The sequence below is a fragment of the Hetaerina americana genome, unplaced genomic scaffold, assembly GCF_022747635.1.
Source record: "Hetaerina americana unplaced genomic scaffold, ioHetAmer1.1.p SCAF_4, whole genome shotgun sequence".
Lineage (NCBI taxonomy): Eukaryota > Metazoa > Arthropoda > Insecta > Odonata > Calopterygidae > Hetaerina > Hetaerina americana.
In genome coordinates, this window is record NW_027286985.1 from 74,682,997 (window position 1) to 74,703,948 (window position 20,952).

A 20,952-nucleotide genomic window follows, 5' to 3' on the forward strand; every position below is an offset into this window, starting at 1 on the left:
GATTAAGTGATGAACAGATTAAGACACGTACCGCTGCTGCTGTGTCACTAGATAGTGCACTTTGTCTCATTTCGATCTGTTGAATGGTTTGCGCAGAATAAAATCAGTCCAGTGTTATATTGATCACATGTTGTACACTGAAGTACTCAAAATAATCCACTGAGAAACCAGTGCAGTCAATGGAGGAATTCCATGTATTATACCAGCATGATTCCCGTTTTACTGGCAAAACCTTAGCAGCTATACTGATTGCTATTCAAACACAGTTCTCTCAATAACTACCAATGCAACAGAAACTTACCTGAAGCAGATTGAAGGTTTCACCCTTTGCCTGTTGTGGAATCTTGAGAATAATCATAGAAAGGTTTAATAACACCCTAATATTCTAACTATAGGCAAGCAACAATAATACTCCCATTTCTTGCTAGTAGCTACATGAAAAATAATTTTATGTAAGAGAAATTTAGCATATTTTTCATTAAAAAGTCTGGCATAAAATTGGAAGGGCTTGCCCCATTTATGAATGAGTGTTCTAGGGATTTTTCTAAATAATCTTCATTGAGAATTTGCTGCTTTTTTGAATTTCTAACTTCATAAATGGGGACGTGGCAGTCTAGGAGTAGAGCGTTGTGCTAACAACTGGGAGTTCAGGGTTCAAATTTCAGGCACACATCTGTGAACCCTCAGCTTCGCCCAAGCTGTGTAATTTTTCAGGTATCAGAACTTCCTGGGAAATCAGAGTTGGTACAGGGAAAGGAATTGGCCCCCTTACCTTGATGTGTTTATTTCACATGCCATTGGGCTTAGTATTGGGGGAGCTCTACAATCACCTATCAAACCAACCTTTGGATTGATGACTGTGGATATGTTTTTTTTCTTCATACCTGTAATATTGTGTGTTGTCTCAGTTTCTTTCTCATAGTAATTAGTGAGTTATAGTCCATAGAAAAGAGTGGAAAATTCACTGAGCTAGCTATGAATTTACAAGAAACTGATACATACTGTTAGCGCTGTTAGCAAAAAAGAATGCGGTGAGTTCAATTTTCCATATATTTCCAAGTGCATATTCCAAATTATATACTTGAGCATTTCTTACCCCTCTTCTGTTGTATGAGTTGGAAGTAGAACATAGCCCAAGACCACCCACAAAATATAATCAAATTAAATACTTAACAAACTAATCAGATAACTGTTACTCTTATGTGCATTTTTAAGAGTGCAGCTAATGGATTCTGTTTGTATATACAATCACTAGGCATGTGATCTTTTGAATTAATGTACAGTGGAACTTTGCTTAATGAGCACCTCGATTAGTGAGTAATTCGCATAACAAGTAAAAATATTGTGCCCAAGAGTAACTGGTTAAGTGAGCGACATTTCACATTAAGAATGCTGAGGAGAGGGGACTCCTAGAGAGATTGCACCGGCTGTTTACGATTGCGTTGACCACAAAAGAGTGTTGAAAAATTCTGCAAATAGAGTTTCAAAAGAGAATAAAATTAACTTGAGAAATGAAAATCAAAATCATTCAGTAGCGGGAAGGACGTGTCAGCGTACCTGATCTATCATGCATATATAACAAGTCGACATCAACAATTTGCATTATCCTCCAGAACAAGGAAAAAATTGAAGGAGAGATGCTTCAAAGTGAGTGACAAGAATATTTAAGCAACAGTTACATATTCTGAACGATACTGAAAAGTTGCATCTCATATGGATAAACGGAAAACAATTGCAAGGCGACACTATTAACGTGAACATGATTTGTGAGGATGCAAAAGTGATATTTGCTGACCTTGTTAAGAAAATGCAGGGATCACCTTTGGACAAAAAAGATGTGTTGAAAGAAAGCCGTGGGTGGTTTGAGAAGTTTAAGGGAAGAACCAGCATTCACAGCATTGTGAGTCATGGTGAAGCAGCAAGCTCTGACTCAAAGGCAGCAGAGAACTTCATCGGTGGCTTCAAAAAGTTTTGTTTTTTATGAATCGAATTCGTGTACCTGGTGGTTTCATTCTGCCTAAGAAGGAAAGATGAACATGAACTACGATCCTGAATCATGTCTAAATAATTTTCTTTAATAAAGCTTGCACAAAATTTATCTTTTTGGCATGGAACACATTATGGTATTTTAGATTACTCAATATGGAAAAAAATGATTCCCTGAACAAGTGTTTCATTTTATGAGAAAGGTTGCAGAACAAATCATGGCTGTATTATGATGTTCCACTGTATTCCATGAATTTTCAATGACTAATTGCTTCCAAAATGTTTTTTATCATGGGTCATACATCCTATGCTTGATATTGTGCATAACCAATAACCAAATTATTCATTTTTTTCCAAATTTGCAAATTTAGTTATCTTTTTCAACATGATTTTATCCACTAAAATCTTAACTGATTCAGTTCAAAATTGTTAATGATGAAGTTTTACGTATCCATGTTAAAAATCATGATCGCCCTGCATTGCTACAAGAAAAAATAAGGGTGTAGTTTATACTGAGATTTATGTTGCACATCAAATTTTTGTGCGAAGTATTGAACTTGATGGCTTGATGTACTAACCCCATCTGTTTTTGTAGGTGCTGGTTAGATGTCTTGGAGTTCTTCCACTTAGCCCCTAATATGATGTTTATATTTTTTGAAGTATATACACCTTTTTTGTAGTAGCCAGCTGATTATCTTGAATAAATATCCTTCCTTATTTACTTAATAACATGGCATTTTTGATAAATTGCATCTTTATTTATCATTAGGTGGTTACATGTTACGAGAGATATCTTTTGAAATATTCAGAACAGAATATCCATGTACACATATATGTACATTTTACATGAAAGCCAAGGCATAAAAAGGAACAAAAGCTCATGTGAAAGCTGTGATTAATTTTTATTCCTTAGGTGCATGGAAGATTATCAGAAGATGCGACTCATGCAAAGGTCTTCACCTCAGGTGATGAGTGTGGAGAAGGGACAGAAGGGTGGCGTAATAAAAGGCTTCCTTGAGGGGTGTGGCATGACGGTGACACTCACTGGCTTTAACCTGTTCCTTTTTGATGGTCAGCGATCAACGTCGCCTGCTGAATACAATTCATCCTGTCTCATGCTGCGTGTGGACTCCGCCTCACTCGAGGGCTCACCCCTTGAAGCATGCGTGAACTTAGAGGGAGCAAAAGCAGTTACAGTCTCATGTGCTTTAGGAAAGCACTATCCATGCTCCAAGTCTCAGGAGTTGAAGGTTGGTTTTCATTGATAAGTCCTATTTCCATCCTGCATTAGTTCCCATTGGAAACCAAAGAAGGTTAGTTGTCTAGATGTTTCATTCTAGTGGCCCACCATGTCGAAATGTTGAAAGGGAATGGTAGAAACCACAACCTTTAATTTTGATGACAGTTCAATAATGAGTGATCATAAATATTTTCTTTGCTCAATTTATTTCGTAAAAATTCTGTACTAGTTTTTGGTAGAAGCAACAGACAATTAAGTTTTTTTGAACTATAGAGAATGGGTAATTGGGTAATTATTCAGAGGCAATTCATGAAAAAAATCAAAACTGGGGCTCATAATGTAGGAAAGTTGTATTATTTGGTTTTAAATCAGTATGTGCTCCGAATTGTGTTTATTAAAGAAATGAAAAAAAATTGGATGAATCAGTGTTCAGCACACAGTTGTAGAAACTATTTTTATCTGAGCACTCTGGATACGAATTCTGTGAAATCATAATTTTATTTTTTGCCACATGGGGTTATTAATCATCTAACTTACATGGTTTTTGTTTCTAGACAAAATAAAAATCTTTACTACCCTCTAAAGGGAAATTCCATGGCAGAACTTCGTATTTGTGGGATAATCAGGTTTCCTATCATATTTTAAAATATTGGCCATCTATATTTTAATAATAACTATAAAAGCTGAACAAAATATAATACAATTAAATCATAAACCTTATAAAACCTATATATAGTGCATTTAAAATAATATTCATGAAAAGTTTTGGTGTAATAGTGGTTCTTAAATTGTGGACAACCAAATGCTTAAACCTGACTGCCTGAAAGCAGTTCACTTACATAATTTTCATTTCCATGATTCACATGGAGCATCCTATGCTTCCATGTCAAATCTCGAAGGTTCTCCATTTCAAAGGATTTGCTTGAAAGTTAACCTAAATATTGCATATGTAATTCTGGTATCTAACTATGTCTTTGTATATATCTTTTTAAGACCTATATTTCATACTTAACAGCCAAAAATTAACTTTTCCAGGCATTTTGGGCATATTTGAAGCAGGTCAAGATTGTATCAAGACGTTTGTCCGGTGAAATTAATGTGCATTTGCTGGAAGAAGTTAAAGGAACATGGAGTACCGAACTGTATTTAAGGCTTCGTGGTCTTACAGCAGAGATAAAGTCATTCTGCAAATTTTTTTCAAGTAAGTATCTCCAAAAAGTGGTGATTGGTTTGAACGTGGCATGTAAGTAAATCTGGGCCTCAACTGGAATGAAAGGTGTGATGTTTGATTGTGTAACATTATTGAAACAATATTAGTTTTATGAAGCTGAATAAGTGGGTGAAATACATTGCAGTAAGATAAAAATGAAAGTCTCAAAAAATAAAAGATTGCTCTACAATCAATTAAATTTTTAAGGTAAAAGAATGGTTTTAAACTAGAAGGATGAATTTCTCCTTGTTTCCCCTACAATTTACTGATTCTGCTGCTGAAATTTCAATGACCAACTTGTCCACACACACACAAAAATATGTATTTATATTTTTTTTTGTGTGTGTGGTGTATGTATGTATTAAAGTCATAATATACAAAAATAAGCTTCTTAGAAAGAGTAGAACTGAGAAGAATAGAAAAAATAAATATTAGGATCTGTTGTAGACGTACGTTCAAATGCCTGAAATATTAGCACTTAGTCTTATTCCAGCCTTCGTCACTCATGAATCATTAATGAATTTTTAAGATGTATTTATTAGGGGTTACAGTCACCTATCTACAGTGCATATATAATCTAAATCTTAGAGGTTAGATACATATAGTGGTCCATTCTGGATAATGTAAGTTTTGTCATACCACGTTACTTAAAAGTGTAGTGGATCAATATGAAAGTTGAGTAAATGAAAGACTGGGAATCTAATCTTCAAAAAGAAACTTTTAAACTGTGCCATGGAAAATTATATTTCATTTCACTGCTCATGAAACTTAAATGTAATTTATGTTTTTATTTAGTAAGAAGTGAATGAAAAGTAAAAAAGTATATTTTCAGCGCTCTGGAGCTCACCTGATCAGCACAAACAAGAGAAATCTGAATCCAAGGTGTCATCCAAAAGTGTGACTGTGAGAGCTAAAGGTGATGTGGGATTGATAATTATCTTGTCCGGAAAACATCAGTTATTGTTTTCCTTTGGTAAGATTTTTTTGCTACTCTAGAATGTTTAAGTCCATAATTGGTTGTTTCTATTGTTTTCTATGTATATGTATATCAATCCCAAAGCATTATTGTCAGTATGAGAGGTTTCAGGCAAATTTATTATTTGAAATTTTTTGTGAATTTCTTCCACATTTTAATGTATCTTGATTCATAAAAGTTAGTGAAATGGTTGGTTGATGAACAAATTTTGCTGCTTGAATATTTTCTAAAAAGTCAATAGCTGCTTATCCAGGGGTTTAATTAAACACTATCCATGATTTTACCCACCCACATAAATATTTTCATTATGAAACCTCTAATTGTTCCTCTTCTGTATTATTCCTAACTATATATTGGAGTTTCTGCTCCAAGTTGGGATTAAAGATAGCAATGAATGTTTGAATTCTAAATATTTTGTGTTCATGCTTTAGCCATATAAATCAGGATTATCAGAGTCAGTATTTGTTTAGGTCTGATCACTTTTGAATCATAGGGGTGGATTAGTCAGAGTGGTAATGTAAATGTGTTCTAACCTAAGGCTGTAGGGTTCAAATCCCACCATAGGTATGGGTGTTGTGTTAACTGTGGTGGATTGACCCCTAGTTAGTATTATGACAAGCCATGAGTGGCTTATCCAGGTCCTAGGGGTACTTGTATCACCAGAGGTCTGGTGTGCAGGAAGGAAAAAAGGTTGGGATTGATGCAGTATCCACAGCTTCTCATTAATTCAGTGCCTATTATTCGACCGAAATATCTTCTTATTTTCTCATAATCTGCATCCCTTACATTGAGTCTTCATTTTTGAGAGCAGAAAGATATTTCAGGGGCCTAAATTGGAAGGATGGGAGGAATGCAGCATCACTGTCTAGTGTTGTTTTCAGCTTAAGTACTTTGCAGTTAAAATTTTATGAGCTGTGATGCAGGAACCAGTGAACCCTTTGCCAAGAAATTGGCACTCAATTCCCTCTCTCCCATTTCCTGAGACTCACCAATTGCAGTGTTTTGAGTTTTGCATTTGAAATTTCTTTTGATTTTGTTGGCAATATTCAATGTTCTTTCTAGAAGTACAGTTAAGAAATACTAAAAGTCAATTCTGAAAATGAAAAGAATTGTTGAAATAAAGGTGTGAAGTACACCATGTTAAATTTCATTGGTTATGGTGGAAGAATATTTAGGTATAAATTAGTGTATGATGCTGTAAGGAACCATGAAAGATAAGATAAAAGATAAGAAAACCATCGTCAAGCAATCATGATTGTCATAAACCTAGAATGTGTGGAACTTCATGGCATGTGGAAAAGTCAGGGTATTTTTTAAGCTAACCAGGAAATTTTATTGTGCATAAGATGTCCATTGGCTTCAATAAGGGTTAATTTGATTAAAATGGAAACTAACTGAAATAAAACTAAACTAATGGTCAATAAGCTGTATATTTCTATTATTTTTCTCAGAATATGAATGACTTGTTAATTTTGTCATCCTCTAAGGTTAAAAATTTTGGGATTGGTTTTATAGGCTCTCCACTTAATTCTTCAAGTGACCTCTCTTTGTTTTCATATTTATTTTCCTTCTCTGATGATTTTTGTATGCTCTGTACCAGATCTATGGTCCTTTTTTGTAGCTCTGATATATGAATTGCTCCAAGTAGTTACCATCCCTAAATGAATATTTGGCTTAACAGTTACAAGTGGGGTCACTTATTTAAAATGAGTTCTTCACTTACTCCTTATTGCTACTTATGCCGGTTACATAATTATGTTTTGCTGGTTATATTATTATTAATTTAGACTAATTTTTTGGTTTCCTTCAATTTTAGATGACTTGACCATTAATTCAGCAAAGGAAGCATTTGGTATCTTGGCAAATGTTGGAAGAATAGCAGTTGACAAGAAGAATATATTTTCAGTCGAGGGACTCAATGTATCAAAAATTTCTCACAATGCTGAAATCATGCTGGAGAGGGCAAATGTGGAAGGATTTGTCTTGCCTTGGAATAAAACTTGGTGATTTTCCTTTTGGATTTTCTCTTTTTAATGGACTTGCTAAAGAAATTAATTATGTAACAATTTTTATCAGCTCAGTGCTCCTCATAAGTTTTAAACCTAAAATATGTTATCTCTTTTCTTCTAAACATTCATCAGGGGCGTTAACATAAAATCTTTGAAGATGTGCTTTCCATATGATCACAAATATGCTGAAGCCGTTCAGAATGAGTTTGTCAATATGTTCAAATGGGTCAGACAGCTTCATCGAGGAGGTCCAAAGGTGAAGAGAACGCCATTCACAGCTTCAAGTCCACTGCCTTGTGACTTGCTAATCAAGGTATATATTCATTTAATCTCAAAACAATCATTGTCTTGCAGTTTTCTCTGGCACATTGCTATGAAGTTGGCTTGCCCATATTTGAATATCTAGCCATACGATATGGTGAAAATTTGACTCTACTTTATACAGCTTTGAAATCAATTCTTTACCCATCAACTCCTTGTTCTTTGAGGGTTATGTCCACCTCTTGGTATAATGTATATTATTCTGAACAACCATTTTCACCTTAAATGCATATGCTTTACATATTTTTATTTGCAGCAGAGATATCAGTACCATTCTTAATCTGATGGCCAATTTATCCTCCTTCCTTTCCTGTCTTGTATCTTTGTGATATTGCCTTATGTGCAATTTCTAAATGAATTAAGGTTATTTTTATTGGTTTACGGGAACAATGTATTTGTATCACAACATATTCTCAGTTGTTGCTCAATTGTAAAACCATGCTAACTTCAAAATGAGTGACTTAGTTCAACTTGGTTTGAACTGTTATTGGTCCACTGAAGATGAAATGAATAAGGGTATGTGGAAGAGAGTCAGTTGTATAGCTATGGGGACGAAAATGGGGAGCAAATCAGTCTGATATTATGCAGCCCATGAAACATGCAAATACTGTCATCAACAGTACGCTGAAACTATCCTTATCAAAATTTGTTACTGATACTCAAGTTATTCATTAAATGGATGACAATTTTTTAAGGAGTGGGTCTTTAGAATGGGTAGAGTTGAAGAAGAGAATCATTTTTAAATGAAAAATCAAACAAGGTCACATAATAGAGGTTTCGCAAAAATTATCTACGCTCTGCAAAGGCTGGGAGCCAACTGCCACTGGCCTCAAGCCTTTCCTTAGACTCCCCTCCCTGTAACCCAGCCAGAGAAACCGCTGCCCTCCCATCTATCTGGGAAAAAATACTTTCTACTACCTTGGGGATAGACCTTGTATTTTTGAGAATAATATTTGAAAATCAACTTTCATGATATAATAGTAGCTAAAATAAAATGCCAAAGTAATTTGTAAAACTTATTGGCGTAAAAATTTCTGAATTTTAACAGATTAATAATTATTTTGCATTCCATGATGAGGTAAACATTCCCTCACCTTTATTCAAGTAAGGATATAGGCTGATGGGTTTGTTCACACAAATCATTTCAGAAGTTAATTTTAGAAGCAAAAGAATATTAAGAATAGATAAGTGGAAATTTTGTTGTGGAACATTGTTATATTTGGCACAGAAACTTTGTCATTGAAGCAAGAAACTTAGTATAGAGAAGAATGGATGGAAAGGAAACAAACAAAGTGGTACAGGGCATGGTTGGGTAAGGTAGGCTGTTGCTTGAGAAATTTAAAGGAGGTAGGAGAGGTGGATGCATGGGATTTTGATGAGCGATGGATAATTGAAGGCTATGATTGAGGGGAGAATATTAGGCAGGTGAAGCAGTAATGAGGAAAAGAGTAGGCATATTAGATGGATTGAAACAAGGCAGAAATTATGTGAAATTGAAGGTTTTGGATGTCACATTGAGTTATGTTGGGTGAAGCTTAAAAATGGTTATTAGTCTTTCCTTTCACAACCTTCCTTAACACGTTGCGTATGGATGGCTAGAATTCTCGTCATTTTAATGCCAACCATTGCAGATGGATAAGGAGAATTCTCATCATTTAGGAGCCTCATTTTAAACTTAAAATTAACATTATTTACATGTTTGGTGGTGATTTTTCACTTTCCTTTCGTTATTCACTAAGAACAGTCGTTACCTAATTTTTAATTTTGTTGAGTGATTTTGATAATTTAAGGTGTTTTACTGTTTTTAAATCCTAGACTTTTTCTGTATTGGTGCCCAATTTCAATTTCAACAGCTTGAAACTTATTTGTCATCCCTCTTCATTTCGGAGGGTAATATTTCTTAAATCTCTTCCTCGGGTACCCCAATGCCTTGCCTCATTAATTCTTGAGTGTTTATCCACATGGCCCTAGTTGAACCGTTGGCGAGGAAACTTATCTCTATCGCCTCAAGGACCATTGCCTTGCCTGCAAGTTCTACTCCTGGCTAATGGAATGCACTCTTAGCTTTGCTCCATCAACCTAAATATTCATTATGGAAAGAATTAGGGGGCCAATAATGAATCCTACATAGTTCTTTTATGGCTCTGGTCAGTTCTTTCTCTCAATGTGTCTTGAGCAGTTCGTTTCCTTGAGTCCTGGTGAATTGTGATTGTGGTGTTGGGTTTTTCTTGCAAGAGGGTTTTCTCAATCTGTATTTTTCGAAATATTTAAAGGAATATTTCGTATAATGGCATCAAATGGGAAAGAGAGTGCTTTGCGTAAGGAAGAAATTTTATGAGATCCGATTGCCAATGATCTGTCAGATGTGCATTGGAGTATGACAGAGAGCAACGAGAGCAGAAGTGATTCCGATATTGTAAAGAAGGTCAGAAATAGTAAAGTCCCTCATCTCTTGATTAGTGAAAGTGACTCCAATAAGAGAGCCAATTAAGAGAGTACTTCAAAGAGTCTCTACTACAACCATCAGGTCAAATAGAGGGCTCCCTGCCGCGTTAAAGAGTGAGGCAAAAATAATAAAAAAGGTAAAGTGCCCATTTTCTCGTAAATGTGAAGTGCTTTGGGTGATTTGGACAGACAAAATGGAGGTGAGGATGACTAATATTATTCACAGTGCTAGGATGGGTAATACAGAGCTGATAGATAGGATCACAGGACTGCGAATTGAAAAACCCATCTGCATTTTGAAATATGATAAGTTCATGAAAGGCAGGGCAGACAGGTATTTATTGTATTATACAATCATGAGAAAAACAACGTAATCGTCAATGAAAGAAGTGCTTTGGTTTATTATGCTGCTCTTTTTGATGCTTTTAGATTTTATAAGACCCCCAAATTAATTATTTAGCATTCGATTCAAAGGCTTTCTGCTCCAGAACGCCAAAGAGTGGGCAACAAGTAGAGAGGAGCCAGATGAGTCATCTTTGGAGGAAGACAGCGATAATTAGCAAACACAGCATGTTCCTTCAAGGGATCACCCACATCATCTCTCGAGAGATCTTAGTAAAAATCATCTCATTCCTATTATGGGTTAGGGGAAGAAAAAATATCACACAATAAGATGCAAAGTGTGTGCTTCAAGAAAAATTAGGAAGGAGACTAGGTATGTGTGCTCTTCTTGCGATGTTCCACTCCACGAAGGAAAATGTTTCATGAAGTGTCTCACAAAGAGGAAACATAAAATTATTTTTGAGTATTACATTCAAAGTTCCATTAAAAATTTCAATTTTGAAGAAATTTATGACAATTTAACTGAAGCAATGCACATTCAAAAACTAAACTTTAGAAATCCACTGGAACGTAGGAACTCATTTAAATACCCCGATAACGTTGTTGGTGCAATTTTTGGTATTAAAAATGACCCTAAATAATTTTAGGATAGTAGGAGGGTATAGCTGATCAATATTGAGCTGATATATGTGTGCCTTAAGTTTTGCTTCAATATTTTGTGCATGGGGCGATAAATTATGCATACTGGGGGTCATATGGTAATCTTTTGTACGGTATCTTTTGGAGTGGTTTATCTTATTTCTAAGTTTGTTTGTGGAATGATAGTGCTTTAAGTTGAAATGATTTGCGATCTTTTTCCTGGTCATCGGTAATGATATTTTGGTCAAGAAAACAATTTAAAACATTTCTGTTAATGCTGGCAATTTGTTGGTGCATTAGCTGTGTATCAATTCCTCCTGGGTAGTCAAGGCCTTCAATCAAGCCTTTGTTTTGATGTCCAAGACAAACATTGAAATGATAGCAAGAATGGAGATCTCAACCCAGTGTTACACCTTGGAAGAATTTATGCAATTAATTTCTGTGATTACAGGTATCTGTAGTTGATACCATTTTTCCCAGTATATTTTTATAATATTCCAAAATTTTTTGTAACCTTAATAGATCAGAGGATTGAAGGTAGATTGAAAATATGTGAAATTTAAGAGCAGTTTATTGTCGTGTGGGGTGTCAAGTTGTGTCTTGTTAGATGAAGCTAAGAAATTTAGTGATGTTAAGTCTGTTTCCATCCAAAGCCTACCTTAAACGGTTTATTACAAAATAGTAATATACCTGAGAATGTCCTAAAGAATGAGCAAATATTATTTTTGGTATTCTACCAATTTAAATAGGTTTTGGATGGACGCAACCTATAAAGTAATACAATAAATCCTTCTTCAATTCTGCATACTTCATTCATCCCTTCTTATGTCCAAAGTGCCTATTCTTTGCCTACCCCTTCCTTGCTTGCTTGACATTCTCATCTCTTTCACAGTCTTTCAACGTCCCATTGCCATTCAAAATGCTCTTCATCCATCCTTCCCACCTTCTTTGTATTTCTGCCTACAGACCCTGCTCTTCCTTTACCATGCCTAGTGGTTCCTCATTTTTTTTCCTTTCTGTACCTTTCACCATTTCCATCCTTCCCCACTCATACCTTTCAAAAGCCTCCATTATATGCAAATTGTCTTGCTTTGAAAACCATGTTTTTTCTCCTGACAAAACCATACTCCTTATCAAAGTTATAATGAATCTTTTCTTGACTTCCTTATTCAACATGCCTGTCATCAAATTCTCCCTCCTTGTGGAAGCTTCTTTGCCTAAGGCAATTCTTCTTCTTAAGTCACTACTACTTTGACCATTTTGGTCCAGAACCTGAGATTGGTAAACTGTTCCACCTGCTCTAGTTAACTAATTCCTATCTTATTAGATTTTGTCCTTCTTGAAAATTTTATAGCCTTAGTTTTGTTGATCAAATGTTAATTTTTTCAAATTTTTTGTGTCAACATTCATTAAGTTTTACTGAATGTATGAGGGTTTTCATTATGATTGGCTTTAAACTTGTAATTGTTCTGGGAATTTTGTAAATTACAGAAGATACATATTAGTTTTAATTTTATTCTTAATTCCTTGATCTTACACTTGATTCATATTTTCTCTTTTTTTTATTGGGACCCTTTGTTCAGTCTTTTAAAGTGTCAATGCAGTATAAAATATCAAATCAAGAGATAAAATATAACTCATTGCACTAGTTCAACAAGTGGTATTTCAGTAGCAATTTGAAATTGACCAGAAAGTTTGCAAATATTCTTTTATGGAGATGAATTTATTGATGCAGTGAAAATCTTTTTTTTTATTACTTCATTAATTCCAAGGGTTATTTTAAATTATGCATATCACAAATCAAAACTTGGTGATAAATAAGTTACATACACATGTATATTACATACTTTGGTGTTTCCTTACATTCTTACTCTAAAATGATTCTGGCGTGGGCCAAAATTATTCCAGAATGGGTGTTATCTACCCTGGACATCTCCTGTCCAAAAGCCCATGTCATTTATTGAGAGAAATACTGTTATTTTCTACTCTTTGAACAGGCATTGATGCAATTATTTCTGTAATTGAACCTTTTCCAGGTTGACGACTTCCTCTTTGAAATGAGTGATGATCCTTTTGAGGTTCGACTGCGGGATAACTATGAGCTCTTGGAGGATGAGTACCAAGAGAGCCAGATGCGCCAAAGAATGTTGGACTCGAAAGTTCAGGAACTGTTTAAGGCTCACCTGATTCTTCCAGCTGGCCGATTAGAGGGTCTGTATGCCTCCCTCATCAAGAAGAATGCCGAGATCTACATTCAGAGGTCAAAGCTGATGGCTGCAAAGGCGATGGGGCAGGAGGAAGGTGGACAAGATGACACGGGTGGGGTGAAGGGCAAAGAAGAGGAGGATGAGGAGCAGGTTTCTCCGCCTTCAAGGAGACTCTTTGGATGGCTCCTAGAAAAGGTTGAGATCCTCGCTCTCGCAGATCCATCCATACATGGCACAGAGAAGGCTACGGGGGCGATGAGGGAAATGGATAGTGACAGGTATTGTTGGTTCCATGCTATCAGATTCAAAATTCAAATGTCCTTCTCATGGCCATTGTAACTTTCATTTACCAATTAAGTATATATTTCAGTGCTGTGAAACCTAGACTTTCCATGACCTGATTTCATTGAATCCTCAAATACACATAACTTTTTTATTACCCCAGTAGCTCTCCATGTTAATCAATGCAGTAATAACCTCAAATTTGTCTCTGAACCTGCAATTTACATAGAGTCCCACCATACCGGGCAGATGAAAAGCTAATTTTTTATATTGCATGGTTAAGTTTTGCCCATGGTAATTGCCTGATTCAAATATTTTTCTTCCATTCTCCATTTTACTTGAGCTTTGATATTACATTTTATCACTCGGCTCCTCGAGATCATAAATTTGAGATTTAACTGAATGCACATGCAAATGCTTTGTATAAATTAACTAATCAAGAGTTTGTGCCATAAATTTATTCGTAAATAGCAAACTGTCATCATTTTAAAAGTTTGTGATTATGCCAGTGTCAGCAGTTGGGAGGCTCTCAGATGTTACTGCAGAGTGCATTTTGAACATTGTTCTGACATGTGCTTTGTAACATAGAGCATTGGCTAAACTATAAGATAACCATTCATTTTGTTTTTTTAACTAACTTATTGGCTGCTGTTTGACAAAAATTATAAATAATGTCTCAAGGATGAAGTAGTGGTAGAACTACAATATTTGTCTGAAATGTATTTTTAAATCCACCATTGGAAGATCCATGATTCCATATTTGTATGCATATTCTTCATGGTAAAAACAATGTAGATATGCATTGTAGGCCCAAATATTATATCCAGGAAGGCTGTCATAGTCCAGCATATTATTAAAGTAATTTCATGGTGTTCTTTGATAGTGGTTTTCAGCTTAGTTTCTATTTTGTGGTAATTTTAGTTGATGTATAAAATTGAATTCCTATGGGCAAAAACCATGGCCATTTACACATCTGCATTTAAGTTCCCCGCAGACTACCACAAGAATGTGGGGCAGCGATTGTCAAAATTCTTGCCAGTAAAATGTAATCAAATGGGTAACAGAGTGATTGGTTTGACTGGGAAGTTTGCAACTAGAGTTGAGCACAGCAGGGAATCGCTCATTCTGGGCCAAAGTGAAGTGCAGCACTTTTTCCTCTCTGCAGTCGATTTAATTTTAAGGAAAAATGAGAGAAGTGGTTATTTGCGGGTTTTCATGATCAGGAAGAAAGTGAAAGTTTTATAATCCATCAAGAGTAATATGTCGTATTACATGAATGCTTTAAGTCCAAGCAAATGAGTATTATTTGTACAAATATGTATTGAAAGCTAACTTTACAGCTCAAGGAGAACGTGAATATGTCATATTTTGCATCTCATAAAAAATGGCCTTTTAATTCTACACCTTCAATTGTCTTTGATCATATAAATGCATTGGAATGTGAATCATGGACCTAATTCATTCCAATAAAATGTAACTTATGCAATGGTAATTGGTGAATACATTTCAGTTAACCATACAAGTTCCTGTTTGTTGCAGCTCTTTCTTATCACCATCCTCGCAAAGAAAGGAAATTTTATGAACATTTATAAAATTCATGATATTCTTTATATTTTAAGTGGATATTATTGTTTGGTGAATTTTGTTGCGGATTGCATATGTCGCTCTGGAAGTTTTTGTTATAATAGTTTATCAAACTATAAAATTGTGATCAATTCCCCATGTAGTGTATATTTATATTTGCAATGGAATAATCAATGCTACAATACTTAGATGCCTTTGATTTTGCCAGTATCGAGGTTTTAGCAGGTACTGACAAAATTTTCCTAGTGTTGTTGGGTGAGGTACCTTCCAAAAAAAATAATAATTTCACTATTTAAATCTTTTCTTCAATATCTCTGACATTGTTCATTCAATAATTATGTGCATGTATTAATCAGAGGAAAGTATTGTATTTCCTGGCCCATAAGATGCTCCCTTATTTTTCAGGTAAGAATTTACGAAAAATACCTGGGGATCAGACAAAAATGTATAAGTATTTTGAAATGAACACTGAACGCTTAGAAAATTGAACTGTTGGATGAAAAAATTAGCAGCTACACATATGCCAGTGTTTATTTGTTATAGATACCCATAAATTTGTCATCACTTGGCCAAAACGCCTTTCAGCTCTCTTGTTTCCATGTTCATAAGCATAATTCACAAATTAAAGTTTAAATGCAATACAGTATGGCCATCTTCTTTCTTATGATCTCAAGAGGTTATTGTCATTTTATATTTTTGTGTAATGCATGATTTCTGTTTTTTTTTGGATATTATTAGAATTGGTATTAAAAGCAACCATTTTCAATGGCTTTATGACACTCAGATACTGCTTAAGGTTGAATGTATGTAGACTTCAAGTTTGTTGCTCTTCCATTCTCTTCTGGTGCCAAGTTCTTCATGTCATTTTCTCTCCCAAGGGATATCCACACAAATATAGATATTTGAAAATTTTGTCTTCTTTATTGACTTTCATGCGTAGACTTCTATGTACATACAATGAGAACAATCATTACTACATGCTTCTGCAATTAATACTAATGCTGATATCTCTCCAGCCAAGAAAAAAAGGCATGTCCATTACGTATATTCATTTATTCAAGGAGAGAGTGAATGATAGAGCTATCAGCCAGGCCATAACTATCATGTGGCTGTAGTCCTTGATCTTGCTTGTCTTACAGGAAATTACAGTATCTTTCCAATGTATAACAGTAAGCTTCAAAGGTTATTTCTTTCATCAGTATTATGATCTATGGTACATTTTCATCATACAAGTAAATATTGTTACCATGAATCATCAGATGTGGGCCAATTTAAAACTTTATTTTTCTTACATGAAGTTAGATGCAGAACTATTTTATCAAATGTAATTCGGACCAAAAATTAAAAGAGGTATTTGATAGTTAATTAAATGTGCTAGCATTGCTGGGCAATGTAATAGGGATATTAAATCGTAAATCACTCCATGGTTCATATTCTTCCTCTGTTGGTTACCAACTTTTCAGGGAAATTACAATTTCTACTTGTGGAGAGCACCTGATATGCAGAATGCTTTCCAATAGAAGTGACTCTTACTTGTTGACCTATTGAGCATCTGAGTTGAGAATAGTCTGATTATGAGTCAAGATTTTCTTCATCCTAATTCCCTCTTCCTGAAATCTTGCCCATCTCTACTGGTAAAAATGAAGTCAGCAGTCGGTCACCTTTATTAGTAACTGCCTCATTGATATTGTATGCCAACTTTGCCTAATAGAAATTGTATAAATATTGCTACTTTTATTTTTGGTAAATATTGTTCCGTTTATACTTTCCTGATCAGCCCATGGCCTGAGGAAGGCCTTGAATTCACCACTCTTTGGTGTCGATGGGTGCGAGCCAGCTGTAGGACTTGGCGCTTCCAGTTGAGGGACTTCCCACAGCCCCTGATGCTTATCAAAGAGATGCACATTTGGGGGAAGTTGGTTGGAGCTGAGCAGGAAGCTCCGCCTAGAGGTCTGTAATGGTGATGGCTCACCTATGTGCCTATGCATCCTGTTATTTTAATTCAGTTGAATTTGTTTGGATTTTTGCAATGGAAACTATTGTACTTTTCAACTGTCAAATTATCTGATGACTAAAGAATTGGCAAATTCGCCCATGGTATGTCAAAACCTCAAGAAAAAAATCCAATACTTAAAGGAAAGAAGGGATGCTTGATGAAGGAAAATGGGAAGTTCATGGGAGGAGCTGAAGTTTATCTCTAAATTCCATCTTTCTACTTAATAAATCCTGAAATAAGTATTTAATATTACTGTTTGAATAATGTTTTATGGAATCAATTTTCTTATGAATGGATTTTTTGAGCAGTATACATACATGTATGAATGGGAACTCAAAGTTTGTGTATTTTAGGGTTTTTTATTGCTCTGATATTGTTATCCTGACTTTTTGCTGTGTTTAATATGCCAGCCTTCTGATCATTTATACTATAGACTTACAACCTTGGATGGACAATTAAAAAAGCCAGAAAAGTCCATTTAAAATAGACTGATAACAATAATTAAATTAAAGAATTGAAAGCTTCTCTTGCTCCTCTTAAGTAAATCTAAGAACTTTTACATTTTCCTACAATTTTTGTGCTCATAGTGCTCTGTTTTTACTCTTAACTGCTCTTTTTTGGGTTAACATTACATACAATGTATTAAATTGCCAATTAATGTCAGAGATGTATGCCAAAACATGCAGTGTAAATTGAACCTGTAAGATAGATGTCTTAACCACTGTAATAAATCTATCAAGGCATTCAAGAGTTCAAAGGACAAACTTTTCCATACCTCAATCCAAAAAAAAATCAAAAATGACTTTTTATGATTAGATTAGGTTAGACCAATGTTTTAATTATTATTGAGTTTCATGCTAATTCACAAACTTTTTTAACATTTTTGACAATGGAATTTATGTAAATTTACATTATATTTGTGGTGATATTTTTGTGACATTATGAAGTGGTTTGCATTAAAAATTTTATTCTATCATAGCAATTGCTATGACCACATATGTTTAATGACAGTGAAAAATATGATATTTTGAAATGTGCTTCTTTCTGCATTCATATCACTTTTAATTTATTATACTTTTCATTTCTACTGTTGAACATTTATTAATTTATTTGTGTGTTATTATTTTGTCTTCCTATTGTACAATAGTAAAATATTGGTTATGTCACACAAAAAAATGCATTGATCTGCCATTTTTTAATTCAATTATTTGCACTTATGCCAAATATTTTCTCAGATTTTACTTTGAGTTTCCTTATCCAAAGGAAGAAACTGCTGTAGTCTAAACATAAATGGATTTTAAACTCACCTAGCTGGTTACAGTCTTGATCCCTGCGATTTTCCATCGGAATAACTCATTAAGTGAACTCAAACCTGAACCACAGTCACTGTTTTTTCTCTTGTGGAGCATATAAGTATGAGGGTTATTCGGAAAGTTAGGTCTGATATCTTATAAAAAATAAACCATCTCAGATTTTTTGGAAAAAGTTTTTTTTATTCAATTCCTTACATCTTTTTCTATTTTTCTTCAAAGTTTCCATTTTTGTTCAAACATTTGTCTTAACGTTTTACAAGCTTTTGTATGCCAAAGTCATAGAAGTCTACCGCGTGTGAGGATAAGTAGTCTTACTGCTCCTTTCACCTCATCATCTGTGGTGAAGCGCTTGCCTCTGAGAAACTCATTTAGGTAGCGGAACAATTGAAAATCTGTCTTTGCCAAGTCTGGACTATATGTTGGGTGGTCAATCCGATCTTCACGAATCTTATTATTGGCCAAATTTTCTGTGATCGCTGATGGCCGGCCTGATCGCAGTTCATCATGGATATTTTCCCATCCATCCTTTTAAGCTCTCTCCCACTGATGCACTTTGCTGTCACTCATCGTATTGATGCCATACACTTCACTTATCTGTTAATGAATTTCTGCAGCTGAAATTTGCTTTGCTGTCCAAAAAATGAACCACTGAAGGTATTTCTCATTGAGTTGGCTGATAAATTGTTTTAAACATTTTGAACTGACACTGTAAGCAGGACACTGCAACAGTACCAATGCGAATGGTGTCGTTTAACTCTCGAGGCATGCTGGGAGTCGGTGCGCTTATGAGTTTCAATGTTAGCTTGACATTCGATTAGTTATAGCGATTTGGACCTTATTTTTCCCTCGTACTTCATAATCCACATTTAACAAAATTTAACTTTAGGTCTCTAGCAATGGTACTTGCATTTACATGTATGATAAATTGTTGAAAATATTGAACTATTTTGTGACATCTCTATATTTTAAAGAATAAATAAATTATTCAATAAGAAAGAAAAGAGTAGACTAAATTTATCTGTGCTCTTCTAAAAAAAAAAGAAGTACCAATACTGTTTTTTTAAAGAACTTCACCAATTGTTGCTGCTTCATTTTCATAAATGGTTCTTGAATATTTTACATATGCATACCCACATTGAAAAAATCATTAGATTTCTAATTTGAGAAAACATAAAGCATTTCAACAAATTCTCCAAGTATCAATTACTCATTGGAGCCTGTTATCGACCTTATAGCTAGGAGAACATGCACAGTTGACCTTGGTGGGGGTAAAATGACTACAATTGAACGTGGTATGACTTCCCTCAAATTCTATCATGACTTCAGCTGTGATGTGGAGCAGTTTCGCTATGCCTTTGGCCCATGCTGGGAGCCTGTCATTGCCCAGTGCAATCTGAGTAAGTATTTATACTTAGGTGATCTGTCCATAATCTTATGCATTTTGTTACTTTGCTGAATTACAGAAATACAAGCATGGATCAGTTATGAATATAAATTGTTCTCAAGATGGAATGTCTGAATCTTTTGAGGAAACTGACCGAAATGGTAGTTAAGAAATTTTCATACCTCATTTCTTATTTAGGAGATGCAAAGTTGTGGAAAAGAAGGAAGTAAATGATAAAATGGCAGTATATCTATGTAAAAAACATGAGTAAATACCCAAGAGAAGTCATGGAAATCTATAACCACATTTTAGCCACCAATTATTAGATATTCTTTTCTGTCCCCTACTTCCTTTGATACTGTTATTGATCCACCTCAAAGATAACTTGTTCTCTTGGCAGAAAAATGACGCTTTCGTAAAGTATTTTGGCTTTGAGAATTTTTCGTACTTGTTACTTTATCATCCTTTGCCAACGTATTCAGACTTCTACCTAGCAGGTAACCAATTGCTGGTTGAATGTCTCTTAAGTCAAAATAAAGAGATCAGATAAAAATGTTAAAAAAATATTTCCATGGCTAAGGTAATGCCAGAGCATAATCTCCATTTTCTCCTATTGAAAAAAGGTCCTATTTGTAGATCGTTTCTTCCTCTTTCATCCCTTTTCTTGTTTTGAGAAATTATCATGGGAAAGGGAAAGATTTATATTGTGAAGGTTTTCATAGAAAGGAGGAAAATTGCATGTTCAAAAGGGTACCTTCACAGGTGAAAACTTGAAAAGTTTTGGTATTCCCCCTCCCTCTATAGAACAGATGTATTATGCTCGGTTCAGATTTTTGGATATTTCTCATAGTTTTGGTTCATTTGTATAATTTTATGAATGTTATTATTTTTGATTAAGACAACAGTTATCAACATAGGGGAAGGGGTTGGTTTGATAGATACGATCAAAGCTCACCCTTTACTGAGCCCAGCAGCATGTGAAATTCATACATTAGGGAGGCCAGTTCCTTTCCCTTCG

At 34.8% G+C, this 20,952-nt stretch overlaps 1 protein-coding gene across 2 annotated transcripts in view; it reads left to right on the forward strand.

Moving 5' to 3' along the window:
* hob (bridge-like lipid transfer protein family member hobbit) overlaps positions 1-20,952 on the forward strand; it is a 64,843-nt gene that overhangs the window by 18,261 nt on the left and 25,630 nt on the right. For both annotated transcript variants that reach the window (XM_071590795.1, XM_071590796.1), the window contains exons 11-18: positions 2,900-3,236; positions 4,262-4,427; positions 5,269-5,409; positions 7,229-7,415; positions 7,554-7,734; positions 13,205-13,653; positions 17,019-17,191; positions 19,786-19,947. In XM_071590795.1, the coding sequence (XP_071446896.1) occupies positions 2,900-3,236; positions 4,262-4,427; positions 5,269-5,409; positions 7,229-7,415; positions 7,554-7,734; positions 13,205-13,653; positions 17,019-17,191; positions 19,786-19,947 (1,796 nt within the window). The remainder of the gene's footprint in view (positions 1-2,899; positions 3,237-4,261; positions 4,428-5,268; positions 5,410-7,228; positions 7,416-7,553; positions 7,735-13,204; positions 13,654-17,018; positions 17,192-19,785; positions 19,948-20,952) is intronic.